Source organism: Dysidea avara, chromosome 11 (assembly GCF_963678975.1).
Source record: "Dysidea avara chromosome 11, odDysAvar1.4, whole genome shotgun sequence".
Taxonomy (NCBI): domain Eukaryota; kingdom Metazoa; phylum Porifera; class Demospongiae; order Dictyoceratida; family Dysideidae; genus Dysidea; species Dysidea avara.
The window spans coordinates 26,127,548-26,148,652 of record NC_089282.1 but is presented as its reverse complement, the minus strand read 5'-3'; the positions used below and the strand labels follow the sequence as shown (position 1 = coordinate 26,148,652).

The window sequence follows — 21,105 nt, the reverse complement described above, 5'->3', positions numbered from 1 at the left end:
TAATTGAATAACATTGGTCACAAAGGAGGTGCCATGACATCAGTAAGTTAACTAGAGATCTGTTTATCCTTTAAACGAATCTTAATTTGCTCCGATGTCTCTTTTATAGCGTCTTGAAAGTTAATCCTCATCGTGTAACAAGACTCACAACCGGAGCAGGAGTGTAGGAATACTTCATAGTTTTACTGACGTCATGGCACCTCCTTTGTGACCAATGTTATTCAATTAGCGTCCCCGGAATGTGGGGACGGCTCAGAAGTAAACAGCTATTGGAGTTGCACCAGACCCTTTTTTCCCCACCCAATATACGGAAAAAAGCGGTCTGGCTACGCGAGACTAAGATCATAGCACGAGTCATACGCGAAGAATATACGATCTATGAATTATTTTCACTGAACAAAAGGTATGGAAGTGACTACCCTTGGCTGAAAATGTGCAGCGGAACCAAACAAAACTTCGAACATGAAACTGTTGACAACCGAGCTGCTAACTCTTCTTGTGTTATGTCACATCCTAGATGGTAAGTCACTCCATTAATTTATCATCAGTAACCTTGTCAGTAACTAAGACCATAATTATAAGGCAGTGGATACTGAACCGAAGGTCGGTTCAATAAGCCGTGCTCGCTATTGAACCGACAGTAAAGCTCCTGCTATGGGGAAGGCTGTATGAAATAGTCAGAATATCAGTCTTGGCACTAGGCTTTAGTACTTCTCAATCTCTTCATAGCAGGAACATTATAAAACCAAAAATCTTACCATCATTGTCTCGCCATTTACCTATGTATATGTACTGCTACTTTTTATCAATCTACAACAAGGGGATACAAGTTTAATGCACTTACCCCCACCTCCCCCCTCCTGGGTAGCGGTGGGGGAAAGGTGGGGATTTGACTTTTTCAAAATGCAAATTCCCATCCAGTGTCTTACCCAGTACACCAAGGAAACAGGTTATTCTTGCAGGAGGTGGATAGCCTGTAAAGTCAAGCAAGCAGTAAACAAAAATTTGGATGGTCAAATTCCCCACTAATGGGACAATTTTAAACGTCAATTCAAATCAAATCCACCACTATTATGTACGCCCGGGAGGGGGGTAGTGGGGCTTAAATTGATAGGTGCTTTATTTACCCCCTACTGTATGAGCTGTTAACAACTGGAACAGTCAGTACATTGATCAAGTACCCAACAAGGTACTCAACCGTTTTTTTTTTTTTTGTTGGCTATTGACACCGATCATCAGTGTCAATAAGCACCACCAAAAGCTGTTGACACCAATTGTTGGTGTCAGTAGCTAAGTGCCAAGTGCTCAGTGCCACTGTTGACACTGACCAAGCAACTCAGGCATCAAACAGACTAGTTGTATGAAGGTAAGTTTTGGTAAGTTCGAAGTGAGCTGGGATTAGAAGGAGCAAAGCGGTCATCCAGGCAAAGCTGGGCCAACCCTAGCTCACCTCACAATCGAACTCACTACTGAAAAATTTACAGATAACATGCAGACAAACTTTGACATTAGGGTCAAGGTCGGGTTCAACTTTTGTCCTTTGGCTTATTTTCACATGTCTTCTTTTTGACTTGCATTTATAAGGTTGTATGGTTAGCACGGTCAACTAGAGCATAGGTACATAGCAGCCAGCTTGCAGGGAGGGGGGGGGGGGGGGGGGGGGGCTTGCTTTAGTGCAATTTTGTGTTTCTGTTTCTACATTTTGTTGAAGTCTTTGCTGGTTGGTGTCAATATATATCGTGCTTACACATTTAAGTAGTGTGTTTGTAGTAACAAAAACTGGTACTACAACCAAGTAGTTTGGCTCTCCTAATTATTTAGTTAAATTAATGCACCTACACTAAACAAGTTAAATTCCCTTGATGGTAACTAGCTTGCTTACTTTGTTGTAGCTATGACTGTTATTGATTTTGTTGTATAATTATTATTGTAGTTAGTTACACAGTTCTTGGCATTTAATTGTTAATTTTTGTAAAAACAGGCTTTGCAGGCTTCTTGGGCCTCCTTTACCTGTAATAATAATTAACCATCACTACATTTCTGTAATGACGGTCACTTATGAACTGTACTATAACATTTTTCTATAGCATTGCCACTCTCATCATCACAAGCTTCCCGTCACATAAAAGTGACCATCACAACTAACATCACTTCACATTTGTTGTGTAATAATCAATCAGTCCAGCTCACATGTCATGCTGATGATGTTATCACTCACCCATCCTACCAGTGGACCTCTAGTGTGGACCAGTTAAACAGGACTAGTAGTGATATCTTAGTGACTGCTAGTGATCATGTTGTCAACTATACTTGTACAGTCTTTAGTGATGATCGTAAAGGAGGTAATAGCATCTCTATGCTGAGTAATGGTGAGGGGAACACTGTAGTAGGATAATATGTAGATAATAACTGCAATGGATGTAATTTCAACATATACATGTACCCTATATACATCAATAAAAATTGAAACCCAGGTACTTGGACCAGTTTAATTAGCAACCAAAAAGTTGGTCTGGCCAACCAAAATTGGTGTGGATTATGTATACATGTCACTGGAATATAATGGCCAAATCCTCACCTATTTTTTTCTGTGGTCCATATACTTTATTATGTTTTCTTACGAGAATCAAATTCACAGCCAAAAAAATTGTGTTCCTATACTACCTATTCTAGCCCCGTCTTTAGTCAGTATTTAAACAACTATTTTAAAAAACACCCTATAACAAGACAAAACGAACCTCAAATCTATAAATGACTACAATGCTATTCACTATAGGGGGCTGTGGTCTGTTTTAGTTTGAGCTTAGGTAGAATTTTTGGAATATTAGTTCTAACACCAAAACATACGTATGGCAGTCAGTATTTGTGTATGAATTACGTATGCTGTAATTATTGTTCAGTGTGATTAAACTAGATTAATGTTGGTACCATGTAAGAAACCGTTGCTTAAAGATTAGGTATAAAGTGATTCCCTGATTGTAAGTTGACTCAATTTTCCAAGTAGTGTAGAAATCCAAGGAATTTCCTGGAACCCTGGAAACTTGATACAGCTATAGCTAGTATTATGATACATTCATAATATTTCATTAATGTAACTACAGTAATTCAGTATATCTAACACTTTTGCAAAACAACTGCAAGTTAATTACAGATTTCAAGCATTGCGCTTTTATAGACGCTGGACCCTAAAACTGTACTCAGTGTACCTGTACTTCACCCACATGCACAATATAGAATCTCAACTTCGTATTTTGCCCAGACCACCAAACGTCTCTGGGTATATAATAGCCCTGTCAATCTGTATATGAAAAGCTGTCTGTCTGTTTGTCTGAATTACATTCTTCATGACACTGCTAACTTGGCAACCAAAGCACATATCAACTCAGGACTTTAAAAAAATCAAGTACTCATCATCTGGCAACTCCAAGTTTGTTGTTACAAATTGCTACATGCTTTTGTTCATCATTTACACAGTATGAAGGTGTTGGTATAGAAGCTACATTCCTGTCAAAACCACAAACAACTCTGCGAGAACTCTCAACCCAAAGGTCCACAGTTCAATTCCTGCCTTTTTCTCTTGTTGCGGTTACTGTAGTGTTGGCTGCAGGTTCAATCCCACCAGTGGCACAACTGTTTTTGTTTAAACACCTTTCTGGTGCTTATAAAATTTTTTTTTGCTCATAGTAAGTTCGTAGCATCCTAATATTGCTTCACAGTATACAGAGTTTACACATTTGATAGCAATTTCAAGAGTGACTGTTCATTTGTCTGTGTGTTTATCTTGTGTGTTCTGTTAGAGTAAGTGCCTTCTATTTTATTACCTCAATTCTTTATGATGTTAACTGCTTACCTAAATTACTTATAAAATTAACCAGCTGGGAAGTGTGCACTTGTGTGTTAAGTTGATTTTTGCTCAAACCTTTGCTGGCAGTATAGCTACAACAAATATTAATAGTTTAACTCTTTTTGCAAAAATTCAGTTCTCTTTATTGACCATGTTACAGTGCCTGCGTGATAGGACAGGTGCGTACACATAGTTTGCACATGTGTCAAAAATAAATTTAGGTAAGTGGTTCTGTTGTTCAGTTAATCTGCATGGTCACATGTCATAGCCCAATGAAGTACTAATACGTATGATTACACAATAAAACATGGTGCCTGAAAAAAATAGCATCGTTGTTATGATGTCCCTTGTCACCTTCATGAGAGGTATGCATAGTGTAGCATTTACTTCTTGATTCTAAAAGCCACACAAAGTGTTGGACAGCTGAAAGAACCCTAAATTATCAATATCAATTCATGCATTAGAATATTTTATATTGATACTGAAGTGTCGGGGTTGAATAAGCAGAACTTTTCTATGAGATCACGAGATGTTTGATGACAAGTGACCAATCTCCTTTGGTTAACCTACATGCTCACTTCATTATTTTGCTATTAGGCTGCATATAGGATTATGCATGTGGTTCATAGAAATTTAAAATCAATACCACCATGCACGCTACACTTTAAAACGTGATCTTTACATTACTTCATTCCCAGTGTAGCTGTTCAGCCTGTTCTGCATGATAAAATGGTTAAACCATCAATATCTAGGGAATCTCCCTTGTGTACCACACAATATTCATATGAGTGACCCACAATGAGATAATAGTGAGACAGTTGTCTGACTACATAACCGTAGAGGGGAATTTTGTGGTATAGCTATAGCTAAAACTACCCAACTGCTTTAGAAAAGAGTTTTACCAGATATTCATCCACACATTACAGTAAACCATGAAATATATCTGAAATATTTTAATATACTGAATAGTAATGTCTGCATTGGCAATGATGTAATGGTAGAGAATCTTATTTGATACGCTGTGTACATGTGATACCAACACAATCATGTGTATCATCACACACTCATGTGTAGCATCATGTGATTTTGGTGTTAATCATCTGATATTCACCAAGTTGTGAGTATGCTGCTTTAATGTGGTAATTACCAGTTGTTTGAGTAGTGAATGACATTGTTATTGGCTTTCATTTCACTTGTGGTTTCAATTCTAATTCTAGGAATTAGGTGCCAACCAAACAATAACAGGATATGGGTAGATACCTCATCACGTCATATGAGTCGTGTTCATAAATTCATGATTATTTTATTCATTTGCTTTATTTTAACCATCGAGCACTTAACATCACTATAGGCTAACTTCACAGTTTGTCTTTACTTGTTTCTCCTAGTAACGTGTAACATTCTGTCTAAGTCAGTCACCCTTGGGCCAAGATATCCAGGCAGGTGACTGCTATAGGGTCTCACCTAAAATATGCATTTTATGTTTCATATTATTCTTCTAGCACTTCATCTAGTATTCCCTAGGAGTGGCTTCTGACGTATACAAATCACATCTGCTAAAGGAAATTACTGGCAAGTATAAAATTGTAGCAAGATACTCTAAAAGAATGTGACTACTTTATTAGTGTGGGTAAATGTTCGTTTGTAGTGTATTTTGCTTATTCTATACTTGAGAGATGGCCTTTCTATACAGGTGATCACTAATGAGGGATCAGCAACAAAGCATAAATCTCATAAGCCATTGAAGAAAATCTATAAATCTTAAATCAAATTTCCGTAAATTCCACTTATCTACGTATGTATGCTAACAATTTGATAAACTCATTTTGTTGTTTTTGACAAGTTTTTCAGCATGTGAATCTTTACTATAAATCTCTGTGTAAATCTTAAACCTTTGTAAATCCCGTAAATCGTGTAGTCAATTTTTTGCTCATTGCAGACCCCTTGGTCACTAAGACAAGTTCCCTGTTATGAGCTACCTGTTAACAGGATGTTACCATACATAACTGCTGAAATTTTAACATGACTTGAGCTTGGTATATTAGTATGCATGAAAAGTACGTAATACGGTTCGCATAATTCCCATGTAGCAACAGTGGACAAATTGGTGAACTCTCTTCAGTTCACTAAAGTTTAGTTTTCATCATTTACCAACATCTGTTTTACTGTACTATAATTAGCTAACTGAATTTCTTGTTACAGGTACAGTTCCTTATTTGTATAGAGAGAACTTCAATGAGGAAGAGATCATAATGGAAGAAGGATCTGTTAATCTAACAGTGGTTAATAATCATTCTATAACTAGTAACTGGCACAGGACACATGCTCCATTACCTGATGATCATGTGATCAAGTATTATACTATTGGAGCAACAAATTACAGCTCACTAACCTTTAGTAATGCATCATATTCTGATGATGGTGGAGAGTATGTGTTTAGTGGATCTAATGATTGTGGTGATTCTGATGTCAGTGTTAACCTTAATATAAAGAAACGAGGTAAGGTAGTGTGTACAAGTATTTGTGTGAGAAACTGTAAATATAGTTGCTCATATAGCTACTGATACAGTCAGTGTATCAGAGGTGCTATTAGTTTGTTAAACGTAACTGTGAAGTGATCACACTATTGCTAAGTACCATGGAAATGTATAGTGGTGAACATTTCAAGACAGCTACCATGTAGTGGAATATTTTTGGGGGAGAAAATTTTGGCGAATTGATCATTGACAGAAATTGGCAAATAATGTTTTGGCGAATGCATGACATTACTTTGCTCATGCAATTTTAATCTGAAAGCATTGGCAACGAAGCTTTGCGATGTCTACGGACGCAGTACTACAGTTCAATGCCTCTCATTCGAATCTACGCGCTCTTATGCAAATAGCTAACTCAAGAGCTAGCTGTAATAAAAACAACATGCACTAGTTCGCTAAGTCAGTAATCAAGACTGGAACGCACATGGCAAGTGAGGCAAGGCATGTGCATGGGCACTAAGCTGAATCGCTCGAGCTGAATTGTCCATCTGCTTGATTTATTAGTCTAAAACCATACTGTATTCAATGGGATACTTGCGGAAGACTAACCACTCACCGCTGTAACAATATTCACTCACTGATGAACAGCGTCTATTACACTTTCAGTGTTTAGAAAAATGGCGAGTAAAATTTTGGTGAATCCGTGCATACTCACCAAATTTGCCAAAATTTTCTACTATACAGTATTTTGCAGTGCTTTTTTATGTTAGTTCTAATTACCAAGAAGAACATTTGTTGGCAAATTACCAGGTGTAGTTCTAGGGCATTCCACCAGGTTCTGAAAACCATTCAGCTTTTTGCAGACACAGGTTTTGTTGTAAATTCAACTTACTTCACTTGCAAGTGCAATCAGCTGCTCTAATAGAGCAATTATTTACATTTGGAACTGCTCGATTGATAGCCATTTAACACCAAGTGCCTACAAATTTATAGTATGGGAAGTGCCTGTAGTTATTGCCAAACACCTTAGTGTGAGGCAAGGAGTTTGACCTTGTATGTAAATAAATAAATGTGTGTCTGCAATGGAAGTGGATACCCCTGTGGATACATTAGTCATAATGTCCGTGTCTCTTTATTTTAATAAAATAACCTTTGACTTCCCTTGTACGTAGGGTTCAATGCGCTCCTGATATTACTTTTGTTAAAATGTCAGACAGTGAAGCAACTATTCTAAACTATCAGACCTTGCTTGTAATTGTTATGTGACAGAGATCTATACAAAAGACTGAAGATCACCCATGTGTTCACTTCGTATTATGTTTGTATGTAGATAAAGTTCCAGCTCCTATATTTCACAGTTACGCAGTTAGAAACTGGTCAGCAAAATTTCTCAAGTGTTCGTGCTAGCCATTTTATTCGAACAGTCAATTTCACATTTTGGGTAGCCAGAAAGCAAATCATCTAATGTGATATGGTCTGTTAGATATACCATAAGTTGCCACACGAATTTAGGATAACTTGTTCAATGTTAGAAAAATGCAGATCTCTTAGCTGTGTACAATTTTGCATAAATGACAAGCAGTGCTGTTGATGATCAATTAGGCATATATAGCCAAGCTGCAGAGAGGGTTAAGCCTTTGAAACAAATGAAAACAATGGTGACTGTTAAGAAGTGGATGAAGTGATGTTACTGCCAATAATGCATAGCCAGTGTGATAGTACTGTTCCTCCCTACAATTAATGACATCTGCCAGAATATTGTCATTAATTAATTAACCCCCTCACCACCAAATTTGTAGAGGCTCCAATCTACTGTTTCTAAACTGCTGTAACTTACACACCGTACCATATACTCCTATAAAACTATATATAAAATTACTCACTGTAGAACAAGGAATTCGATTATGAAGTTGTTGTGTACAGAAGAGCAACCACAAATCCATTATATAACTTTAAAGTTCGAAAATCTGAAATCAAACGTGAAATTTCACTACTTTACTGGCTAGCACTGTTTATAATAACATCACTAACCTGTTTACAGTTGAAACGATTATCTCTAAGTCTGGTTTTCCAGCATTTGAGCAAGTGCACATGCGCATACAAGCACGAGGTCACTGTTTCGAGGTGTACAAAAGTAGCAATACGCCACTCCAACCTATATAATCCCTCTCCTTATTGTTTCTCTTTATTAGTAGTTCCATAATCATGTCAAAAAATCGACTACAATGCTTGTTATTGACATTCCGAAAGTACGCGATTGCATCATCTAACCGCGCAATAGTGCACGAGAGTTGGTTATCCCTGTTCCCGTTCACTTAAGGGCGTGCCTACTACAGAATAAGTGCAGGGACTACTATAATGCTTGACTGGTTACAGAGCATTTAGAATGTGATGCTACAGGCATCGAAACCGCCATGTGGCGGTGAGAGGGTTAAAAACCATCACAGAAACATTAAATGCGACGAAAAGCACCTGTAAGGAAGATCTGTTGCATCTTGCTGCAAATCCAGTGAAAACATTACGGCAATTTTTAAAAACATTGTCAAAACCTGAGATGTAGACCTGCCTGGTTGCCCGCCCGCCTGCCTGCCTGCCTGCCAGACAAACCAATCAACCAACCATGGTCACAAGGCTAGAAACTCAATGAAGCAGTGCACAGCTTCCATTTTCGCCACAATAAAAAACTTTCCTGTGGCGTGTATCTTTTCTGGTTCCAATGAGTGTCTACCCTCTGCACTTTTCCTTTTCTTTTATCTTCAATTACATGGTCAGGAAACAATACTGAGGCATTAATTTCTGTATCAACACTTTCCTTAGAGAAGTGCCACAAAACTACTTACATTACTCAGAGGGAGTAGATACTTGTAGCTGCACTTATGTATAAAATGATTGCATTGTAACCACACCCTTAAGTAATCAGGGCATGCTGCCATTCCCTTAAGATATCAGAGCATGGTGAGCACCCAACTAATTGTCTAGCTGCAATACAGTTTTGCTGTAGACAACAAGACATGGAAACCACGCCCCTTAATCTAGAAGAATGGAGACCAATGTATTCTAATAAGCTACATATTTATAAATGTCATACTATAACAAAAAAGTTAACAAGCTAGTGAAATTAAACTTAAAATGGAGTAGGGTTACAGCAGAGGTACAGCAATAAAAGTAGTGAAACAAGATATACATATAAATGATGGTAGCTATTACAACATAGCTAATGTAGGAAATCCCTACATTGGTATATATAGGACTTCCCATGTGACTATGTTGTAAGTCATCATTCATATATCTTGTTTCACTACTTTTTATCACCGGAACCCTTGGTATATTAGGGATGATGAAGACTTGCATTTTCTCACAAAAAATGTATTGACCAGAAGCCAGCCTCATGGTGGATTGGCAGTATTGATTAGGTATACTTTCTACTACCTTTCCAAACACACTGTATACAACATCTTTTAGCAGGCTGTAGGTCCGGGTGTCCTACAGACCCTCAGCATGTGTGCTGTAAAGCCTTAATAATAATAAAAATGTAATTAACCATCCCAAAAGTATTTTTTGTATCACCTAAAATGGCAGTTACTATAAAATTTATATTCAGTGGAATTTTCTTTTGCTGACTGACTGATTGATGCCAAACTGCTCAAATGCAACATCGTCTGAGTGCAAGTAATTACAAAACTCGCTAATTAAAGGGCAATAGGATGAATACTCGCAAGTGAAATGGGTGCCATGCCCTTTAATTAGCAAGTTTATAAATTGAGTTTTTAATTAAAGAAAACTTGCTAATTAAGAGTGTGGTACCCGCTCTTCAATTAGCGAGTATTTAGTTTATAAACTAGGGAATGCCACCTGTTTTGCTTGTGAGTATTTATCCCAAAAAAATTGGATGAATACTCATGAGCGAAACGGGTACTATGCCCTTTAATTAACAAGTTTTTTTTAATTGCTCACACTTGTGTGAGACAGCGTTGCACTTGAGTGGTACCATAACTCATAACAGTTAAGGCTATGAACTTGATTTGTTTTCAGTCACTTCAGTCTGACAGGTGCCTTTCAGCATACCGCAGTACATATGTTATGGACTAACATAGGTGAAAACAATGCACAGTGGTCACTTCACTTTTCAGTAATTGACAGTTTAGGCGTGCATATGTAATAGTTGTAACATGGGCAGAGGGCATACATGTCAGACAAAGCCCGAATGCCCCGTGTTACAGCTAATATGTAACACTTATTAGGCTGATAGCCTGCATAGGTCGATCAATGGCCCAAGCCAATACGAGTGTAGACACTGAATGTATTATATATGCATACCTAAAATTTTCGATTATGGGTCCGCAGCTAGTACGTTCTGGTTACGTTCGGTTATGATAAACGGACATATCCTAGATATAACGGAGAATTTCCGTTACATGAGTTTAATGTTTTAATCAGTGCTATTGACTCGTTTATGGGAAAACTATGCAGTTCACTAAAGGCCTAGACAGGTAAGCTTGCTTGTAGCATAGATCCTTTATACCCCGGGATTGGAATCTTCTGTTTTTAACACTTCCATCTGCACCTCCATCGACACCTTTCTACAAAGAGATCTATGAATTGATGCATCAGTAACTCGACTTTAGCGTATTAATTCTCTGTTTAGTGGACAGTACGGGCGATGAGTTTACTTCAGTTCGATTAACAAAGGATGGATAAGTACACAAAACAAACTGTAAGTTAAGAAGGCATTGTTTCAGGCGGGTAGAGCTAGCCAAAATTTGTCGCCACCATTCAAGCGGCAAGATTTGAACACGGAGATATGGACTAATGACTTCGCTGGTTCGATTTCTTATCCCAAGTTATACTTACGGACTGAATTTGACGCACAAAGAGTGAACAGTTTCAGAGTTACAGCTAGCCAAAGTTTTAATCGCTTGGGTCTGTCAGTGAGTTTTGTTACTGTTTTTGCATCCACAATCACCCTTCCGCCTTATTCGAAGTAAAGGACAAGATTACTGTATCAAACAACACGAAATTCACTACATAACAATGGATCAGACTTTTCTCTTCCCAGTCAACACCAATTAATTAACGGTGCGGATAGTTCAGCACGTCAGTACAGCAAGTATGCGGAGATTCCTATCCCGGGGGTGTAAAGGATCTATGCTTGTAGAGTGGTTACTCCATGCAGAGTGGTAGCTTTGTGATGGGGGCATGTCCATATTCGAAAACGTGCAGAAACAATTGATGAATAAACTATAGCACTAGTTTTCACCTTAGCCCAATGTTTTTCAACTTGTAGGATGGCGAGCATAACAAAACGCTCACCGTCTGAGTGGTTTTCGTAGCGAAATCCAAGTCGTGTATCCTAATCACATGAGTGTTAATCGATCCCCACAATCGATTTTGGCATCAACGTCTATATAATTACTGCCCAGTTGTAGCCCGGTCTACATTTCATATGTATATAGCCCGGCTAGCTGGGCTACGTACGAAATGTAGCCCGGGCGGCTCCTTTGATCTGAGGTGTGAAAGTGTTACATGTAATAGTTGTAACATGGGCACTTGTGATTTGCCTGAAATATACACACTCGCACTCGGGCTGCGCCCTCGTGCTCGTGCGTATATTTCAGGCAAATCACAAGTGCCCATGTTACAACTAATATATTCCACTTGGGTGACTCACCTGTAAGTGTGCATGGAAACTGTAGGAATGCTTTGCGAATGTATTTATATGAGACCATGTGAATTCCGATTGTGGATAATGTCGTAAGAGCAACAACAAGGCACTGCTGAGAGGCCGAATATAAGTATCGTCACGAGCATGCAGATCGCTTCGATTGTGGGTATGCAATTAAACACAGGAAGCACAAATACGAGCTGAACAGCTATAATGAAGCTTAAGTGCACTATAAAGTACTTATTATACTAGCCATGAATAAACTAAAGCAGTGAATGTGTTTACAGCGCTATAATGCCCTAGCCAATTAAGCGCCACATCCAGTTACTATGTGTGTGTGACATCGCGTCAGGTGTCAAAACAGCAATATAAAGACGATTCAAGTGCACTAAAGTACTTACTTTTACTAGCCATGAATAAACTAAAGTAGTGAATACTATTAACACTAATGGCCAAATCAATTAAGCACTATGCTACGCCCAGTGTCTGGAGATCGCCACGTGAATATTGAATGCAACATGATCTTTATATACTAACCTGTGACCTTTCTTCATTCAGTAAACAATGAGCTATCTTCTTCCCCAAGTCCTTTGGCTCACTTAACAAAATTAAAACCCACTATCAATCCTGTGAAGTGTCGCTATCTTAAAGCAGAGGAGATCACACAGTTTCATCAAAGAAATCAAATGATTTCTGAGAATGCTTGGAATGCATTAATGAGAATAGGAGGTAGTATTTACAAGTTATAATCCCCCTTAGGAGGGATATAACTTGTATATACTACCTCCGTTTCTCATTAATGCATTCCTGAGCACTGATAGCAGTGCTATTATACCACTTATACACCTTCTCTTCCCTTTGAAGTGAGGTGTGAAAGTGGTATATTCATTGTTAGTGAACTACTGCAGTATATCATCAAAGGAAAGAATATTGCCAGAAGTATGATCCTACACGTAATTGTATGCAACAAATCGCACACCCCTTGTTAGCCATACAGTACAGTACAGTAATACTGTATATTAAGGATCATGGAAGCTTGCACTTTCTCACAAAGAGATGTTGACCAGTAACCAGCCTCTACAGAACAATAATTAATTAACACTTAAAAGTAGTAATAAGATAGACCTCTTTGACTATGAATTGTGTGTCTACTCATTGTTGCTATAATCACTGATGTAATCTTTCACAACAATACAATTGCAAGCTACCTCACACTTATGTAGTTGGCAGAATAGTCGGTGTTACTCGATCTGTTCGAGACTCAGAGATATAAGTATGCAACATTGATGCAGGAAGTTTTTGCAAGTCACCTATGCTAAACGTCGTGGTACCATGTCATGTCTCATTTAATGGTACCTGTAAAGATTGAGTACCTGTCATGTTTTGTTCAACCTTTGTTGGCTATTCCTTTTTTCAGATGCAGCATGGTCAATCACGTAATAAGGATGATAACACAGGAGTCAATATATCCACTGATCTTCCCTGACAATTTCAGTGACAAAGAGGACTTCAGTAAGTGGATTGCACATTTCAGTAGTGTATATATATCGAGTGTAGTGATGATCATAAATGTAAGTGGTTGAATGTGGCGAGTCAAGTCTTGTAACCACACAACTAGTGGGGGTTGATGGTATATGCATGGGCCATTGCAGGTTAGGGGATTGGCTGTCATTAATTTGTCTCTGATGGGGCTTAAGGCAGGTGGGAAACTGTCCAGAGGGAGGAAGACTATACCGTTAGATCCACTTCATATTGCTATGCAAGTAGCTGATGTAACTGTTGAGGACAATTTTGCAATTGGAGCTGAAAGTGAGGTAGAGATCGTGTGCAATGTAATATCTGTAATGGAACCAGACCACTTGTTCAAGAAGCCTCAAGTGCTGATAGCCAGGGCAATAGTTACCCCACAGCAAAAAAGAATCCCAATGAGAGTGTTAAACTTAAAAACAGAACCATTGTAGATCATCTACAAGGGTACTAAAATTGCCAAAGTTGAGCTGTTGGAGAATGATACAGAGGCAGTGTCTAGTAAATGAGGGCTGCAATGGTGAACAGCATTATCAGAGCTTGGTTGAGAAGCTGTTGAAAACTCCCCAAGATGATCTGAGTAACTCCCAACAGGAGCAAATTAATGCCTTGTTGGTGAATTATGCACATTATACCAGTGTCCTAGGTCATACAAATGCTGTAACATACCATATTTAGACCACAAGTACCTCTATTCGTCAGAGCATTAGATGGACACCACCTTTTCAGCGAAAGGTAATCAGAAAATTGTTAGAAGAATTGAAAGGGATAAGAAGATTGTATTTCCATCAAACAGTCCATGGGCCTCCCCAATTGTATTTGTAGTCAAAAAAGATAGTCCATTGGTTGACTATCATGAGGCAACGTAGCCAAGTGGTTACTGTTTTATTGGAGTATATCAGCATTTCCTGACTACTGTATTAGAGTAAGTGAATACTCTATTAGAGTATCTCAATCTTAAGTGTAAATAAAAATCCAAGAAGCAGTAAAGGTAACATTATGTGTTTCAATATAAAATGTAATTATAATGTGTAGTGTGTTCATGTTTTGCTGTTTTGGTGCATGCAATCATTGTACAAAAATTGTCTTATTATGTTTGCATAATGCTTGACGCTTTAGCTAGCTTATTATGATAAGTCTAAGTTATGACAAGTTTAAGGGAACCTGGTTGTTAATTTGTAACAAATGGAGTACATCAGAGTGTATAAATATAAAATGTTGAATGAGCTGGGCGATATTCCAGTATGTATTGAAGAAGAAGGTATTTTAGGGACACCATTACCATACCGTAGAAATACCACCATACCATCTAGAGTTAGATGACAGCTGATTCATAACATCATCCTGTTATTTCCTGCCTTTACCAATGTTAAAGAGAACCTTCTAATTGCATTAAAATGTTTCATCAACACTTTCCAAAAGGATATTACCTTACAGTATTTTAAGAGTACAATCAATACCATGGTATGTATTTATACTGTAATATTTTCTATAATATCATACTGGCTTTGACAAATCTCATCCTTTATAGAGCACACTATTTGCCAATTAGCTGTTGTGCCTGTAAGACAGGTAAATATTCAAGGGCGTAGGCAGGGAGGGGGGGTTCAGATGGTTTGGACAAACCCCCTTTCAGAGGGAGAATTAAAAAAAAATAAAAATCACACCAAATCTTACAGCCCTGGAGCTCTCCGGTAGCTACTTGCCCACTGGCGCTCCTCTGTACTACTCTTGACGGTCACATCACTGAACCATTGTAAATTATCTCAATTGCATCGCATGATCAATTGCACACATGATGCATAGTTGAAATGGCACGGGTGAAATGGCGAAGGACTGTTCAATGGTTGTTTGAGAGACATGTTACAAGGCAGCAGCTGCAAAACTTGAGTCGTGTTATGCATGTTTCAGGTTAGCACAAACTGTGAATTGTTGATGTATATTTACCTGATGAATGGTTTGTTCACATGTTGTGGGCACGTGATGTCTCGAACACATTGGAGCACAAGCCAAGTCTGAAGTTATTGACCATCAACAGGAGGACCGGCCAAGAATCAAGACACATGGTAGTGTCGTGTGGCCCAAGAAGCCGGCGCGCAACACTCGTGTGTATATTGACAGGAAGAACATAAATGCAATTTTCGCACCTCCGTAGCTCTATGCTGCCTTGATGAAACAAGACAATTTTTGCTGTGGTCATGCCTGCTACTTCAGTGCTCCACATACCAAATTTGAGCAAAATCACTTCAAGCATTCCCGAGATATGCGACTTCAAAAATTGGCTTAGTTTCTTCGTTCCCCCCCCCCCCCCCCCCCCCCTTATTTTTCTTCCTCTTTTCGCACACTTACAAAAACTGCCATAATACTTGAATGCCATGTCCAATTGCCTTGGAATTTGGCACACAGAAGGGGGGTATAAAGGCACATCTCAGTACCAACTTTGGCTGGAATACGATAAACAGGCAAAGAGTTATTAGCAATTATTCACGAAAAATAACACCAATATGTTGTCACGCCTACAAGGTAAACCGCTTATGGGAAGAAACTGAAAATTGGTGGGTGAATAGGTTAATTATTGAACCTCAAACCTTTCATGGTTTGAAAGAAATCGAGCTAAAAACCAGGAAGATACAATGAAAAAACCAACAGTGTGTAACAATTATGCAATCAAGCTTGGCTAATAAAAAACGACTACTTGCCAGGCCTACCAGAAAAACCGCTTGGGGTAATGCTTTGAAAATCGCTGTACAGATGGAGTAATCATCTTAGAAAGGCTCTTCGATGGTGTTGAAGAATCAGACTTAAAGCCACGGAGTTATAACACGAAAGCCAACTTGGTGTAGCAATTGTGAGATTGAGATACTCTAATAGAGCAGTCACCCTGACGAGAATTCAAGAGATCAACTACAAACAAGTAACCTGTATAGAGATAAGCTACAAACAAATCACCCTGTAGAGAGATCAGCTATAAGAAGTTATCTTACAGAGAGTTCAGCTACAAACAATTCACCTTGTACAGATCTAGAGATCAGCTACAAGAAGTTACCTTGTAGAGAGTTCAACTACTAACAAATCATCCTGTAGAAAGATACGTTAGAAGAAGAAACCACCATGTAGAGAGTTTGGCTACAAACTAGTGACCCTGTAGAGACATCATCTAGAAGAAGTTACCTTGTAGAGAGTTCAGCTACAAAGAAACCATCATGTAGAGAGTTCAACTACAAACAAGTGACCCTGTAGAGACATCAGCTAGAAGAAGTTACCTTGTAGAGTGAGTGTTCAGCTGTAAACAAATCACCCCGTAGAGAGATCAGCTTGAAGAAGTTACCTTGTAGAGAGTTCAGTTACAAAGAAACCGTTCTGTAAAGAGCTCAGCTGCAATCAAATCACCTGTATAGAATTCAGCTACAAACAAATCACCCTGTAGAGAGATCAGCTAGAAGAAGTTACCTTGTAGATAGTTCAGCTACAAGCAATTCACCCTGTAGAGAAATCAGCTAGAAGAAGTCACCTTGTAGAGTGTTCAGTTACAAGAAACCACCATGTAGAGTTCTGTAATAAATATTTGTATTATATATATAATTTGTACATTTAATGATAAAATTAGAAAGTTTTAAAGTATTTAACATCTGCTTCATCTTTTCTTCTTCCTGTGGTAAAGAAAAAAAGATAGGTTTAAAAAGCCCCAAAGCCGGCCATAGGCCGGCTTTGGGATATACAAATGCAAAAAGGAGTGAAATCTAATCCAAAACAGCCAAGCTGTAAAAAAAGAGTGCGGCCCTCAAAAAGGCTATGGTGAAAAAAAAAGTGAAATCCAAGGTGGCGGCCAAGAAATGGCTGTGATGGTAGGTTAATGGTAAAAAATTTAATAACAACAATTTAGGTGAATTTTGGTGCCACTTGGTCTTGGCACAAAATTCACCTGAATTGTTGTTATTAAAATTTTTACCATTAACCTACCATCACAGCCATTTCTTGGCCGCCACCTTGGATTTCACATCTTTTTTCACCATAGCCTTTTTGAGAGCCGCACTCTTTTTTACAGCTTGGCTGTTTTGGATTAGATATTGTATAGCTGGAAAGAAGTATTGCCAACTAAGGGACTCAGAGTGTAGAGGGCTTTTGTGTGCTAGGAAATTAGTTTGCTGTCTGCCAGAAGTCAGAAGATTAGTTAGTTTTACCGTTATAGTTTCTATCAGCTGCATATACAGCAGTGTGTAGGTTTTAGCTAGTTTGATGCACAAACAACACGTTTTAATGTTACTGCCTAAGGGCACATTTTTGTGTATGCATCATTTTCGTTCAAACATGGTTTATGGGAAGCACTCAGGCCTTCCCCTAAAGACGTTCCACTTTTAATCCAAACCCTCTTCAAAAAATCCTGGCTACGCCCCTGATATTTTTAAAGCAAGCTTCACAGCTGGTTGTGGGTCACCTTTAGAATGCAAAAGGAAGTGATATGAAGAGATCAACCAAGCTGTGAAGGATAAAATCCTCAATTTTAAAGGTTGTAAATCAAAGTGGTGGTCAAGGATGGCTACAATGATGTTCATGTTGTGTTTATGCTGCCCACTAGCAGCATAGTACCATATGCCGTTGTATTTGATAATATTGTTACAGATGTTCAGTGTTTTCCTCCTGGGAATGCTGTCCCTTTGGTCAGTAAAAGTGTCAACAAGAGTATAGTGGAGGAAGAAGTAGTAGAGTTTAGTTGTGTATTTGGAGGGAATTATGACCCAATAGATTATACAGTCATATGGAGTGTTACACCTCACAATGGAAATGCTACCTTTATTGATGATGAAAGTGACATAGCTGATTTTGAAGTGACTAAACCACAACAGAATTGCCCTCACGGCAATTATTCATGTTGTAAATTCACTACAGAACTAAAGATCCATTCTAATATGTCATTAAATGGAGCTGCTGTAACTTGTCTTGTGTTGGTACTGGAACAACCCACCTCTGACACTTCTTACCTAAGTGAGTTTTTATTCTCGTAGTAAAGTTGTGGTTACCTAGTTTCATGTACCTTTGAATTCATCCTATTTATTTAGCTGTTTACAAGAGGCCCACTATCATGAAGGGCCCTGATAGCAGAACACTACACAAACATGACAGAGTAAAGTTTACTTGTAAGTTTGTTGCTTCATCACTGGAACACTTCACCCATGCTGCTTGGATGAGAAATGATGATCCCTCCAATATATCAACTAAGGCTGTTTTTACCAATCAAACAATGCCTGGTAATGATACACACTTTGTTTATTCATTAAGTATCTCAGATGTCACTGAGAGTGATGAAGGGATTTACTCCTGTTACTCTTATTACAATCAAACTATACTGAGGGGTATGGGGATTGATCATGCTATTGTGTCAGTCAATATGTCAGCTGATTTGAAGGTTGAAGGTAACACAATCTTGTATTCCTCGCTTATATGTTTATTAAACCAGTTGTGTGCCCTCAGCTGACTACAGGCCAGCTGTAGGTGTGCGCCTGGTTTCCTGAAATTGTTTTCATCAAAAAATGTGTGTGTTTTGTTTGTCTTTCCACACCCACATAGGCAAAAGTTTTAGTGCTAAAAGTAGTCTGTCAAGGTTTCATTTATGGAGATTACATTCTCACATTCTTGGGTACCTGAGAATGCACCAGAAACAATCTAAAATACGAAAATCTTTCTGGAAATATATAGGTATCTGAGAATGCACCAAAAGCAATCTGAAATACAAAAAAGAAATCCTTAGGGCATGTCATTCTCAGGCACCTGAGAATGCACCAGAAACAATTTGCAATCTAAGCAAGTCTAAAAATACAAAAAGTTCCTGGTAAAAGGGTGTACGGGCACCAAAATTTGAAGTGATTTGGTTGAGAAATATGACCTTGGGTACTATTAAACCAATTCCTATGCTTGCGTGACATGAAAATTACAGCACTTGGGGGGTGTCTTGAGGGAAATACACCACTCAGCTTCATCTTGTACTGTATTAGCATCTTGACACATCCCCTGTACTGTATTATCCATACACACGTGCAGAAATGCTTTAACTATAACTTACAAACCAAAAGCAAAGCTAATAAATACATAATTTATATTTAAGGTGCCTGAATTTTCTAGAAGTCGCACAGCATCAACCTGTTTTTGCTGTTAATATCATCTTCTTCCTAGGTGGTTTAGGAACAGCACTAACTACTGCTCTATATGCAGGGGCTGCAGTATTAGTGGCAGCATTGATCATTTTACCAACCATCATTATATCATTCATTTACAAAAAAAACACTGGACCATCATACCAGAGAATTAAAGGTAACAATACCATCAAATTTTGCAGTTAGAGTGTTTGATCTGATAGGAGAGGATGATGATGATGGAGAGAGACGTCCACTAACTTCTCCACTACAAGGTATAAAATGTATGCTTGTGATGGCTGAAATGTTTGTACAACTATTACACTAGAATCTGACAAGAGTGGTAGTGACACGTCCCATAAACCTCTTAAAAATGTTATTAAGGGTGTTCTAACAATTGGTACGTACATGTTGTGTGTGTGTGTGTGTGTGTAATACATATATACACATAATATTACCAGTGTCCATGATTGTTGTACTAGTCAGGATAAGGGAATAACAATGACTCTGTCATAAATAAACTATCAATAATTGTAACCAGATTTGCAAAAGGGTGCACAAATTCAAAGTTTGACCAGTTTTTTTCTTTTTTGAACTTTGAAGCTTTGAAACTTTTAATCATGAGAAATAATTTCATCACATTTCCCATGAGTGTAGCTACAATATCTGGTTGCATTTTGATACTAATAGCAAGTTAATCATTTACTGGTAAGTGTAAAAAGATACCTTTTTGCAAATCCGGTCACAATTATTATGTTTTCTGATGGTACAAAGCTAGATATCTCTTTAGTGACTATATATGTGCATTCAATATACACACTCAATAGGAAAATTGTAGTATGCATACAATTTTGATCATCTAACACGTGTGTACACATTTACAGAACCTGATACATTTGATGGTAACACTTCTCAAGGATCCCGAACTGGTACAAGCTGCTCTTGTAGAACAAATGGTACTGTATTGTTCTGATGTATTACTAATGTATACTTGTTTAATAGGATTTGAACAATTGTCTGTGGAGGAACACAATCCATTAGGTTACCAGCACCCTCCCTCACATGTTAACTTGTTAGTGTACACATTACAGATACTAGACCACACATGCAGGCACTGAGTGATCATGTGATCAGTCAGATTAGTGAAGATAAGCTACAACTACTAGCATACAAACTGGGACTATCACAAGAAGTGATAGATCAACTGCCAGTGGGTAAACAAGGATTTGAAGTGATGTTGAAGGAATGGTTGAAATCTGGTCAACGTACATGGCATGATTTAGTAGTTGCACTTTGTCATCCTCAAGTGGATGACCAGCGACATTCAGATCAAGTAGTGAGGAAACTATCAGATAATGGTATGATACTATGTACACTGTATGACTGAAAATTGTAAGATATACTCCTCAGTGTCTTGATAGTTTGTATTATAGATACCATAGGGATAGGCTGTGGAAAGTGATAGACTAA

General features: G+C 38.2%; 1 protein-coding gene across 1 annotated transcript in view; it reads left to right on the top strand.

The window, feature by feature from the left end:
- The first annotated feature begins 319 nt into the window (after window positions 1-319).
- The window catches only part of LOC136238542 (uncharacterized), a 33,836-nt gene continuing 13,050 nt past the window's right edge, over window positions 320-21,105 (top strand). Inside the window, exons 1-11 of the mRNA XM_066029089.1 lie at window positions 320-520; window positions 2,088-2,369; window positions 6,047-6,343; window positions 18,128-18,490; window positions 18,565-18,918; window positions 19,676-19,813; window positions 19,860-19,910; window positions 19,964-20,035; window positions 20,520-20,591; window positions 20,638-20,676; window positions 20,727-20,993. Of these exons, the coding sequence (XP_065885161.1) occupies window positions 463-520; window positions 2,088-2,369; window positions 6,047-6,343; window positions 18,128-18,490; window positions 18,565-18,918; window positions 19,676-19,813; window positions 19,860-19,910; window positions 19,964-20,035; window positions 20,520-20,591; window positions 20,638-20,676; window positions 20,727-20,993 (1,993 nt within the window). The 5' untranslated portion in view covers window positions 320-462. The remainder of the gene's footprint in view (window positions 521-2,087; window positions 2,370-6,046; window positions 6,344-18,127; window positions 18,491-18,564; window positions 18,919-19,675; window positions 19,814-19,859; window positions 19,911-19,963; window positions 20,036-20,519; window positions 20,592-20,637; window positions 20,677-20,726; window positions 20,994-21,105) is intronic.